This window comes from Etheostoma cragini, chromosome 19 (assembly GCF_013103735.1).
Source record: "Etheostoma cragini isolate CJK2018 chromosome 19, CSU_Ecrag_1.0, whole genome shotgun sequence".
Lineage (NCBI taxonomy): Eukaryota > Metazoa > Chordata > Actinopteri > Perciformes > Percidae > Etheostoma > Etheostoma cragini.
Genome location: NC_048425.1, coordinates 17,453,496 through 17,467,036, shown reverse-complemented (window position 1 = coordinate 17,467,036; position 13,541 = coordinate 17,453,496). Strand labels below are relative to the sequence as shown.

The following is a 13,541-nucleotide window of genomic DNA, read 5'->3' as shown; positions in this document are numbered from 1 at the left end:
TGTGCCTCAAGTGGGGGGGCACAAGCAGTTTTGGGGGCGGGCCCGGCCCCCTATGGCCCGCCCATAGCGACGGGTGTGAACGCCACCCATCGTTTTTTGCCAACAGTTTTCTTTATAACATTGTAGCATATTAGTAAAGCCACTGTATAGCAAAGCGCTGCATTAACGTTTTGGTAGTGTTCCCCGGAAACCAACCAATAACGGTCATTAAAAAGGAGTTCCACAGTATTGCAGGTGAATGAAATAAAGGATTATGAATTATAATTCTGCTAATAATGGTTAAATGGAAACTGCAGCCTCAGAAAGGGCTTAGCAGGCCTGACCTTTTCACCCGCAGGATTATAGGTTCAATACCATTTCACCAGTAATATTACACTTAGGATTAAACATGATATTAATACGCTATATTGGAACCTGCGCATTTATTCAAGCAGCAGTATGCTCCCATGTCATGCTCTCTTTTACAGCAGACGCTGTCTCCAGATACTCATACCGGATTGGTCCGTAGACGGGCTTTTTGTTTTGCTGCAGTGTTGAGAAGCGACTATTATGAGTCGTATGATCTTCAAATTCTTGACCATAGTTTCATTTACCCTAAACTTTATACTAATATTTGTATGTCATGCGACACCAGGTGGGGGGAAAAAATGGTAAAAGCTATTTAAAAAAAAATATATCGCTGTTAATGGATCCTCCTGCTAGGTGCAGGAAGTTTCTATCCATAAGATTGGAGCCTGGGAATATTTTAGACAGCTGCAGTGAATCACGGTTGTGGCACACTGCTGTCCCCATTAAACACCCCCACTTGGTGCGTCACCTCTATAAACGGACTCCATGAGCTACAGGAGAACAAAACTTATGCACCTGTGTGCATGTTCTCCTGTGTGTCGTGTTTCTGCGTACAGGATTGGAACAGGAATGCTAACGTTTGTTTTCCCAGCCTTGATTGTCCCCTTGTTGTGTCCGAGCTCTTGTTAATGGAATGCAAATGGCTGCCACAGGTGACACCACGTTAAACAAATGCTACAAATGAAGAGCTGTTACGGAGGCACTTGCACACCGCAGTGAATCGAACGAGCCTATTCACGCTAGCTGTCACTCTGACAGTATAATGAGCTTTGTTCTGGAATAAAACTACCACTACTTAAAATGCTGCTTTCAAATAGTCTGCTGGAACAAAATGATTTTTTTTTTTTTTAACTAAACATCATGCATACTAATCAAACATATCACCTCAGTACCTGCTCATACAGTGAACAACAAATGCCAGTTTGCCTTATCAAATAGTATGTTAAAAGGAAGTTGCAGTTACAACTTTGGTTTTATTTTCCTAGTTTTGACCTACTATCTGAGTGTAAGTGCTAAATCCCACGTTCTAAAATCACAGTGCATCCCTCCTCATTGGTCAGCTGCTACTACCTATAGACTGTAACAGTGGACGTAGCATCTGTGACTTCACCCGTGCCATGATGGTCAGCCAACCTTAAGTGAGCCTTAAGGTGGATTAAGGTTGCTCTGCACAGAACTCGGAGGAGCAGCTTACACTAAAATTGAAAGTTGTTGCTAGCTTCGGGGCTAACCTTCTCACGCAGACCAAGCTGTCATCATGTATGGCGTAATGATATGGAGTTATGATAAAATGATGATATGTTGATCCTCTGCGCGCAGGATGTTTTGGGACAAATTGAGTGCAAGCAGGACTCGGAAAGAAATCCAACAGTGGATTTGTGTTTGTATGTGCATGATTCAGGGTTTTCTAATCCCCGTCTTGTGCTGCCGTCATTGCATCATAGCCAGCGCCTCAGACACCTCCTCCATGCTCTCGACCGCTCTGGATTAGGTCCTTTCCTGCCTATGTTTTCTCACCGTCATACATCTGTCCAAAAGCCCTCCAGGGCGAGAGTGGCTTTGGACAAATGACAGCTGGGAGTTGGGAGGAGGAAGTGGTAGTCTCTCCGTCAGTGTTTAGATCCCATTGCAAACTCTTCCATCATTAAAGTTCCTGTGCAGGGCTTCAGAGTTTTCCATTCATTTGTAATGAGTAAAACAGACTACGTTGGCTAGGTCCAAGGTCCATTTTGCACGAGGGATAGAATTTCAGATATGTACTCTATATTAACGCAACTTGGTTGTTTTGATTCTGTCTGTAAGTCTGCTGAGCTCCGAGTGCCCTGGTTAAACACACCAGCATGATCCTGGTACAGTTTACTCGACCTCCCTGCCCATATATTCCCGACTCATTGTTTTTCATGCCCACAATTTCAGCCCGCAGGCTGATAATGTGATAACTTTCCCCTTTAATCCCATAGACTGAATCAGATTAGAGCGCTCTAATGTAAGTTTGGCATCAGACCATGGTTCCTGCTGTGTGTCCTCTGCAGCCTGTGGCACACATGAACACACACTTGGAGGAAAGAGCCTTAACTTTCTTGACTCGGTATGTCGCTGTGAAAGCATAACGTTACTTCAGTTGTTAAGAAAATCTGCATGTGTTCGCATTATGTACAGTTACAGTTTGTGTCTCAACATACCCAGTAATGACCTGCAAGCCTTGGAGAATCTAAATGGTTAAATTAAATGGAACCTGTAACAGAGTCCCCCGTTGTGTGCTTCAGGGAGTGCGAGCCAACAAGTTGACTCATTAAGCAAATTCCCGCCCTTGGTGACACATGCACCGGAGCTGGTCCGGGTGAGCCTGGGGTTGGACAGACCGGTCATGTGCTGCGATGTGTGTTTTCCCAGTGTGCCGAGCAACCTCAATCTTGAGACTGAAAGTATGCGTGCCAACCCTGGCTGACTGAAGGGCTTTTGTTGGACAACACGGGTAGGAACTGCCACCACGAGGTCAAAACGTGTGCATTTATCACACATGTAAATGAAAAAGAGTAGTAATGCCTGTAGAGCTCTACTAAAGGGTGAATCCTTGTTCTTTCCTTCTGGTGGCAACCTTAAGTCCTTACAGCCTGTATGAGTGCATTCGATAATTAGGGAAAGAAAATCCATATTTTTTTGATACAACTTCAATTGATCATAAAAATAGATCTAGTCACCAATTGATTAACTCAATCATAATGACAGTAAAACTATTAGTCAATTGTTGCTCTCGCTGCTTCACTGTTGCATTGTCAGCCTCATACTGATGGCCCTGTTGTCGGGAGTCTAAGTGTTCAGACCAAAGATAGCCCTTTTTTACAAAACCCAGGGCTGTGTTAATGTGGGCACGCTGCTACAGGTACTACATAAGATGAAATGAAAGCCAAGAAGTCAAGTTTGAATAACCCTGCATAAATGTAAGGATGAATTAAATGTCAAAACACTGCTCATGAATTTGTGGCAGAAATCCACTGTACGGTGTAACGGTTGTACTGTATTCACTGTGCAGGATTCCAGCAGCGAGACATACAACAGTCTGCAGCTGCCGCTGTCGGACAGACGGTGTATGTCCGCTACCGTTTTCCCATCTGGCAATTTACTGGTCGATAAGTTATTGTTATTACATTTTTAATAAATTATTTAATTTTGCCCATCCAGCCTTAGCGATAAACAAGCCGCCCTTAAATGTTGCCATTGTCACTTTTTCTATTTTAAATCTTTCTAAAAGTATCAGTTTAGGCACCGGTGTGGAAAAAACCCAAACAATACCCAACCCTACTCAAAACTGTAATTTATGTTTTCAAACTCTGTTTTTAACCCTCCTATTGTCCTCAGGTCAAATGTCACCCGTTTTCCAAGTTTCCCAAAAATAACTGAATGTTGTTTAGAAGCCTAGGTATGAAACAGAATTGGGTAATAATTTTTATATATATATATATATATATATATAAATTGCCAAAATCATGAAAGAAAAGCTTAAAAACATCCCCAAAAAGTCAAAAACGACAAAAAAAGCATGAATAAAATGTCTCTTTGTCAAAATACGGCCGACGGAAAGACAATATGGGGGTTAAACCGACGGTGTGATGTGACCACCATATTTGTTTCTTGAGTGTTTCACGCTAAGGCCTCTGGTCAAATAAAAATAACTTAATAAAATGACGTGTGTTGAAAATGTTTCCATGCGTTTGCCAGTGCTTGCTTGACTCGTTCCCAGACTCAATTCTGCACTTTGGTGCCAGAAGTGGAACCTTTTGAATTCTCCTCTTATCTTTTTTTTTTTTTTTTTTTTTTTATCTCCGAGCCAGGGCGCTCGCCCTTTTCCAGACCCAGATTAGAGGAAGGACAGGGAATTTAAGGGTTGACCCTTTTCAGTAAGCACTCAGCCTGAGAGGACGGAGCGCCATTTTTATGCTCCACTATATTCACAACAAACCGCAACCACCCTGGCAATGAAGTGACTTTCTCATGCAGATGTGTTGCGGTTTAACACAGCAAATGTTCATGTGAAAAGCCATGCAACGTAAAAGTTTTATATATTTTTTTCTTACAAAAAATGGTCAACAAAAAATAGGCCAGGTTTTCATATACAATGAAGTAGGGCTGGGCAATATGGCCTTAAAAAAAAAAGGGGGGAGCGTCGGCGGATGTTAAGGAGAAAACAGATTTTCATTTTACCAAATGAATATGGAAGTTGAGATGAAATGAAAAATGCCTGCAAGTATTAAACAATATAACTGTATTTGATACTAAAACAGACATCTACCAATTTCAACCAATAATATCATGACATCCACCTGTCAATCTGCAACGGCACAGAGCTACATCCATTGTACAGATTCATCAGCTGGCTGGTTAGCTAGCTAGCTTGTGACAGCGGTTTTGTTGGCCACAACACCGGGAGAAATTTGATACTGTTATCATGACCATCGTGGAGCTTCCAGGGTTTGGCTGCTTGTGCGTTTAAACCGAGCTAAGCACTAGCCCCCCTAGGCTCTAGGTAAAGGTGGTATGGCCTAACTCTCGTCAGTAGGGCTCGGATGGCATGGATTTTTTTGTACCGCGGTTAAAAAGTTAGTAGATCTACTAATCCACAATTAGTAGATTTGAAGCACAGTCGATTTTGTAGATATTAACAATGCGGACAAAATAAGAAGACCATTCGATGGGGAAAAGGAATTCTTCTACTCGACACTCGGCAACACATCTTTTCTCCTCCTCCCTCTGTCTGCTCAACTTCTGCTTTGTAAGTAGGGGTGCGTAACACATCGACTTAATATGGTCATCGCAATATCACGATGCACAATATTGTATTGAAAGTGTCACTATAAGTGTGCAATATTTAGTTTGTGGAGCGCTGCGTCCCGTCCGTGGCTTAGTTTTAGGATTTAGAGCCCACTTTAAACACTTTAATGATCCGGTTTCATCGGCCAGTTACGTGCAACTTGCACATGTTAGTGCACGTCAGCGCACGGGTCCACCTCGTGACAAACCATATGGAGCGTACCACGTGATGTGTGTGCATATTCCGACAGAGTGACCGTGTAACTGAAGAAATAGAGACAACCAAACCAAACGAATCATGAGTGGATGATACTATCATAAAACGCTGTTGCAGTTAATACGCCAGAGCGAGCCGAACAAGCCTCGCTAGCTAGTGTTTTTGCTACGTAAAGTACGACAAGAACTCGAAGAGACATGCCAAAATCACCAATGCTGCATGCATAGGTGTGTGCAATGCAACACATTATTTGGCCGAGCTAGTCAAACGGTACCAAATCCCATCCTGCATCGGTTCCTCCCAGGTAGCTACCCCTCAAATTTATGAAAGGTGGTGCAGGCACAGAGTTGGATTGATTGAATATTTTTCTTTCACGTCCGACCTGGGGTCCAGCTGCACTTCGTAGCCGTATAGGAGTCTCACTGTGCACTAGATTGTTATGAATCTATAAATATTGTTAGAATGCATTTTCCCATAACTTTTGTAATTTTACATGGGCCTATGTTTAAAAAATTAAATTAATATTGATCATAATCGATATTGCAATATCACATTTTGTCAATATCGTGCAACCCTATTTGTAAGCCACACCCACCTCAGCCTGCCAGTAGGCAGGACAGCCAATAGGAATGCAGCAGCTCGTTATACACCATCACTGAGCAGAAGCTATAGATGCCTCAACTTATGTTTCACTGGGACTTTAAATGTTAAAATCATAAGCATGTTTTTCATTTAATTTGACACATTGTATAAATACAAATAATGTGTGTATAATACTTATTATAATACACATCTAAAACCTTCCATTCTGCGGTTAGACATAGTGTCCCCCATAGCGTTTGCCCTAACTGGATCTACATTTTGCACTGCAGTGTTTTATTAATGTTGTAACCAATGCTTTAACAGAAACCAAACAGCCTGTATCAGACTTCTACTCCCCAACACAGAATCATGCCTCCTCTGAGCAGAGAGGACCGAGACGTGCTGTAAACCACCCAGAGGTGAAAGAAGAGCTGTTAAAACGGTTTGACACCTCATCCCCTATCTCAGTTAAAGGCAGTCCTCACCAAAATGAAGGCTGTGCATCTGCACTCCACAGCTGTTGAGGAGGAAGACACCATCAGACATAAAGTGTCTCTTTTGGTCCACGCTACGAAGCGTAAATTAACTCCAAACCCAATTTTCATTATCATTTGGTTAACTTTAGATAATGTGTTCCCCATTCTCTTTTTTAACCTATAATAAGTACACCCAAAGTTCAGTTTTTATTTCCAAATGGTCAGTAGAGATAACCAAGCCTCATCTTTTCATGCTGATTATAAAGTATACTGTATATGACAAAAAGTCTAAATACCAAATCCAGAGTTAAAAAACCCAACTCAAGCACTAGGTGAGCATTATCTGAGACACGGCTTCATTATCTGCCTCGACATGAAATTCAATGTTAATACCAGAGGCAAAAAAATCATGTCATTATCGTCCTTGACGTTGTATTTGTTGATAAAAAAAAAAAAAAAGTGATTTAAAGTAAGAACTCTGACGTGCCTATCCCCACACACTTAGTTCATCACAAATGAACATCTCGGCCTGTCTGCCAGCTGGCCCTGGCCTCTTCCTGTTTACGCTCCATCACATGAACAGGCACGCGCCATAAGCACCGGTGTTGCAATCTGACTCGGAGTATTTCAACCCTGTTTGAAAGCATAAAATAGGCACGTCGAGCATGACCGGTTACAGAAATCTGTCAAATGGCATGCAGTGGGCCTGCTCTATGTGAGGGAAATCTGATTGTTGGATATTGCTATGAACAATCCAGGCCAACAAGTGGCCAGCCTAAGGCCCACCTGTGCAATAATCCTGCGCAGGTAGTGAGTCCGAGGCAGAAGACAGGGGTGTGCCAGCTAGCTAATTTACCATTTGATTAGTTGTCTATCTATTTAGTTAACGTTACTGATAAATTAGTGGGTCAGCCCAGAGTTGTTACCCGTGGTCAAAACAATCATACTAACAATGATGCAATATCGTAATCTTATGTTACCCACCAATAGTCAGCTAGCTAACGTTATAGACCAAGCACATTAGCATTAGCTACTTGTCAACCAGCACCTGCTGAATTTTCCTCTTCAGTCCCCCTACAGGTTGGAAGAGGAATTGTCTGTTACTATTACCATGACCATTATTCTTATGTCTTAGTGTGTTTGGTGTTGGATGGATCAATATTAAAATCATTCAGTATCAATAATTAAGGTCTTTGTTGTATGATGCATATAATCACTGACAAAACAACGCCTTGTGGCAGAAAAATCACTCTCCTCCAACCCCCAGGCCCGCTTATGCCTGTATCGGGGGGGTGTTGTTACAGCCCTAGCTATGACGCAAAGACAGCCTTGTAGTCTATTTTGGTTTCACTATTAATACCATCCCTAACAACGGTAGGCTATGCCTGTATGTTGACATAAAATCATGCCATTAAAATAGTCAACTTGTAACTTCACTATGAAATACTATACATTTATAGGTGTCTTAATGCCTATGCCATGCTGTTTGCATCTTGTTGTACATTAAAAACCAGTCGGGGGTGGTCTCTGCATAGGTAGATGTGAACAGCTTGGCCTGAAAAAGCTTCAGTCCAAAGATTTTTTCCCACTTTAATCCCTGTAGCTGTCGTCAGAGTTTAGTGTGTGGGTTGGACCTCTGGTGTGGTCTCTGAGCTGATGCAGTGGCTCTGGCTGGAATATCCACTGTGGCTTAAAGTGGGCCAGAGAGATCGGGCTGCAAACAGCCATGGTTACTGCATGCGTGAGGAAGTGTGTGTGCGTGAGAGCACATTTATTGCTGTACAGCAGGATTTGGCCGGGGAAGCCCAGACTGAGATGGTGAAGCAGAATGGGATCTGAATTCAAAGCAGGACAGACACACTGGGGATGGACAGGAGCTCTGGGTTGATAAAGACCTAGACAAAAATTGGACAGATGGGTGACTACACACAGCATTCCGGCACTCTTGGCACCCCTATTCTTTACACATGATCGGTGAGATTAGATCTGCTCACTTAAAATGTGGGGCGCAGAGCAGAGTGCCAAAGCAAAGTTGAACAAAGGGTTAATTCGCCGACCGTAGCCATTTAGCAGGAAAATCCATTTCTATAGGCCCTGGTCGCTGTCAGGTCACCTCAGACAGCTGTTGTCCTCGTTTGTTGCACACTCAAAGATTACGACAATCAAGGACCACGTTGAAACGGCTTGAACTTTGGATGCTTCGCATCACCCAAGATAAGCCTTCAAAGCTGCATGCCCCAGCGTGTGTTTGGAACTCGGCCGCTGTTAGGTGGTCTGGCGAGTCCTACGTTTCAAGCAGTCTTATGTTTGGAGCACTGCTGCTCTTCCCTTTCCCCGAAAAAATCCATGGCAGCTCACTCCAACACTGAGCTATTCCGCCTCTGACCATGTGATGAGTCGTATGAGTCAGGTCATAACTAGGCCTGTGAGAATTATTACATAATTGTCAAATCTTTTTACATAATTGCAGTTTCTTTGTTTGGTAATTGCTGTCATTAGCTTTGGTCTTAAGGGGTATGACTGGTAATTGTTTGTGTTTTGTATGCCAAATTGTAATTATATGAGTGATTATTGGTCAAACTATGTATTATTTCAATTGCTAGTTGTTGGCACTTGACTCTACAAACGTTCATAGCAACAAAAAGACAATGGGGGGGGGGTGTTAGAAACAAGGTGTTATGATAATAAAGAGGCGTTGTTTACTTCATAGGCTGTATTAGTGTTATTACATTATCTGGGTCACATGACAGTGATATAGCCCAAATATGTATCCTGGAATTCATTCAAAACTTTTATTGGTAAAAAATGTAAATACATCCATAAATATTTTAAGATTTGACTCGGACAATTTTATTGCTTTTATGTCAATATTTTAGCTGAATTTAAGCATTACATATTCAGATATAATGTGCATAAGAAATGAAATCTATATAGTGTAGAGGACGATTGACAGCTCTACTAGTTGGTGTTTCTCTCGTATTGACCTCATCTTGACTCCTTCTCTCCCACTCTTCATCAGCATATGCACAGGCAACACACACACACACACACACACACACACACACACGAAGGCGCAGGCACGCATAAAGAATCCTCGATAGCTCCAGCTAATGGCGTTTTGACAGGGCCCTCTTATTACATGGCCTCCAATTACACACACACACACACCTGAGACTCTCCAGTACAACTGCTGCTCTACCAGTTAATCGAGCCGTGATGATGATTGCTAATGATCATTGGCAGCTCGAGCATCAGAATGGAACTGTGAAACAGACCCACTACCCTTTGTGGGACTACATAATGAAGATGGGCACGTCGCCAGTGAAAAGCTTGTTTACATGCCCCCAGTTAGTATTCATGAGCCGGTGTGCTCAGGTTCGTGGGCGGGTCGGGGCCGCCTGCCAGTCTTAGAGGAAATAAGGATCAGTAGAGCGATTCTGGAAAGTAGGGCTGCGTGTTCTGTTGTTTCAGCGTTGACATCGCAATGTTCGCATGCACAATAGTCACATCGCAGGGCATGGAGCCTCAGGATATAGCCCACAGTATGTGGACCAGAGACAAATCAGAAGGACGGAAATAGTTTTAACAAGACTTTTAAAGTAGAGATCCACCGAGCCAATATGCTTATGTCATTATTAGTTCGCTCGTTCTTGTTTCCTAACTGCGTAGCGAGTTACCCGAGCTTATCTGGGAGCGTCATGGAGACGGCTAGAGTTTACGTTAGCTGCCCTAGAGCTTCAGAGTTAGCTTTGACTTCATATATTACCTTCTGACAGCTCAACAACGTGACAATCTGCAACAAACGGGTTGCTTTTAAATCTCTAAAATAGTAGTGACAGCACCATTTGGCATAGCTAGTTAGCCTCGTGGCTAACACTATTGTTACTCAGTTCATGAAAAGTTGTTTTGGCTGTGCTGTCTAACAGGATGCCGTTGTGCTAACCGAGCACCGTTAGCATTTACAACAGAGCTGCATCACTACACTTGTTAGATAATGTTTCATTACAGAGTTCTCTGTTGATTTGTGTTTGTCGCTGTGTGTGTTGTAAAACAAAGCGGCGTGCCAGGAATGCAACGCGCCATGACACGGGTCCCCTTCAAGACCAGGCTGATGTTGGAAGTCCCTCTAGTGGACAGAACGTGTTCCAACAACCACATGTTGATAGTGGCATTGACGATGCATAAGCCTGAGCAGTGTCGTACAAATTAATGACAAAATAACACATTAACTTTGAATGGTATTATAGAGGAAGACTGACAGCTCTAATATACACACACATAATAATAATAACAATTGTACCTGCAGGAACTGGATGAGGACCCAGATAGTAGTGTGCAGCAGGTCATTTGATCAGTCGGCTGCTTTGGAAATAGCTGCTGTCCTCAATTTCCTGTTCCTGTTGGCGATGTTCTGGAGCTCATCTGGGCTTTGTAAGTGGGCCAGCTCCGGTGTGAATCACACCAAGGACTTCTTTTCTGATTTATGATTGAGAAACATCAAAGCAACCCCAACCAGAAAGTTTAGTGATGTACGTTACAAAAACCCCCTTTGAATTTAAATAGCTTGGCCACTTAAAAATATCCTTGGCCGGTGTTTTTTTTTTTTTATATTAATTTTTTTATCTACCTGCAATGGTGAATAGTACAATAAGCAATTACACACTCAACAGCCTTTTGAGAAACTCTGTCTCCATTATTTCTGCGTTCTCAAAGCCTCTTTAGTTGAATAGCAAATCAGCTGCATTGGCGATAACCCCAGTGACTCCTCTTTTATGTCTGAGCGGCTCCGTTTTGTACTCCTTTGTTTCCCTGTCAATAATTTCTTCTCTTATCAACGTTTCCCTGGGAGACGCCGCTGGAACCTCGATGCTCTTAAGGGTTGGAGCTAGGGCTGCAGCTACTTTTGTTTCATTGGAGAGCAGTAACATACTAGTTAATACTATATTACAATATTGTTTGGTTTAAATTTCAGAAAACACAACCTCATACCAAGACATACATAAACACACTTAAACGTGACCTTAAATTGTGCAACTTAACTTTCAGAACTACAACTTTGAACCTGAGACTGATCAGTATATAGGCCGATATGTAAATCAATCAACCTCTTCATTTACATATTTGATTACTATGTCACTCAGCTCTATTACACGTCTGCTAGTAGATCGTTGATCAGCGGTTTCTCCGTGAAGAGAGAGAGAGACGAGTGTGCAACAATCAGCTGATTTTCCAAAGGGAGATCCGATTGTAGTCACCACTACGTATCTTCTTGTCTCTGGCCTTGGTAGTTGTGGTGATTGGTGTAGTTTCATGGTCCATACCTCTCTCTCAGGTTCATGGAATGGATGATTAAGTTAGCCTCGATGTCTTCTGTTGAGATGCTGAAGCATTGACGTCATGCTATCATCGTGCTAAGCTAGCAGACCCACTGTACAGGGTGTTCCTATTAATCACGTTTGAACTGATTCCAAACTACGGAGACTTTCTGTTTTCTCTTCTCTTAGCCCTTTTACGCTCTCTTCTTCATTGTGTAATCTGCGGCGTGAAGTGTGTCGCTAGCAGCATTAGCCCGGTGTGCGACACTAATAATCCTCCGTGCGGAAACACCGTGAGCGATACAACGTTGGTAACGTTGATTAAATGAAGCTTCAAGGCGAATCGAGAATTTTTAAAATGATTGGAGTTACTTGAGGAATCGTTTCAGCCCTAGTTGCAGCAAATGGGGTAACGCAGAAAAACATTTTTTTTTAATAGGGTAATCAGTGCCAGTGAAAGACATCTGATTAGCATCTGGACATGGTGTAGTCCTTGTTGATTAAGTGCTTTAGAGGACAAATTGAAACTCCCTCCAATGACCTGAGGTGACCCCACCTGGAGAATTGGTAAATTCTGAGCTACAATGTAAAAAAAAGAAGCTCAAACACAGTTACTGTTTGATATCAACAATGGCCAGAAAGGAACCAGAAACTCTTCTTTTAAACAGGGGAACAAGTCAAAAAGAAGAAAAACCTTATGGAAATGTGATGAATATCAAGTAGTTGAGACATTTGACATTTGACAGACAGACAGACGGGAGTACTTGAACGTTCTCTATGATCGTCACAAATAAGCTGGAAAAAGTTTTGAGAAGTATAAAAGGTTGAAACAATAGAGATCGCACAAATGTCCTTTTAATAACCTGAACATTGGGATATTGGAGTGGTTTCTGTATTGTTCTAATGAGCTTTGACTTGCTGTTTTTCTTTGTCAGCACTTTGTCTGTGGATGTTTCTGATCCTTTACATACTTTCAACTTGGAAGACAAACTAATGTGTGACTTCCTTTTTAAAAGAGCATATTGCCACCACGCTGTACATGTCAGAAAAGCTAACACGTACTGTAGTACTAGTAATACCCAGCTTTTCTCAAACTCATCTCCTGGCTACAGTACACGCTAGGGACTTTTGACTGTTTGCAGAGACACAGTGGGGGGAGAGGTGGGCGGTGTTTGTGTGGAGTGTCGGTAGCGGGAGAGACGCTGTCGAGAGACTCCAGCAGGGCTCAGCAGACGTGTGACAAATATGTTGTCTTCTTGTCTCCACAGATCACCAGAAGTTGGAGAGAGAGGCCCGGATCTGCCGCCTGCTCAAGCACCCCAACATTGGTAACTACTGCTCCCGGTCTATTTCCTGTATCTCTTTCTGTCCTCCCTCTCATGATGTCAGGGAGTAAGTTCTGTTTAATATCCGTGGATTTAGAGGATAGCTCTGTAGATGGGTTTGTCAATGTATAGAACATCCCTTAAATATTCAAGCAGTACGCTGGGTACACATATTCTCCTATACACATAAGTGCTTGTGAAGATGGACTGCATCCGCAAGGCAGCCACAGTTTATCTTCCTCAATCCATTTCTTCTATCCATCTTCAACACAAAGCCATATTAATGTATAGTTAAATGATCCTATACTGCGTCCACATGGCTCCCTTCCTCTCATTTCCATCCTTGCTTTGTGAAAGGCCAAGAAACTGTAATTACCACCTTTAGTACATCTCTGACACCCAGTGAAAACTGGCATTTATCGCTTGTTTGGTTCCTTTAGTTTTCTTATACTGAAAATAAGGGGTGGGG

General features: G+C 42.4%; 1 protein-coding gene across 17 annotated transcripts in view; it reads left to right on the top strand.

Annotated features, from left to right (window-relative positions):
• The window catches only part of camk2d1 (calcium/calmodulin-dependent protein kinase (CaM kinase) II delta 1), a 60,299-nt gene that overhangs the window by 13,127 nt on the left and 33,631 nt on the right, over positions 1-13,541 (top strand). For all 17 annotated transcript variants that reach the window (XM_034856436.1, XM_034856431.1, XM_034856423.1 and 14 more), the window contains exon 3: positions 13,016-13,075. In XM_034856436.1, the coding sequence (XP_034712327.1) occupies positions 13,016-13,075 (60 nt within the window). The remainder of the gene's footprint in view (positions 1-13,015; positions 13,076-13,541) is intronic.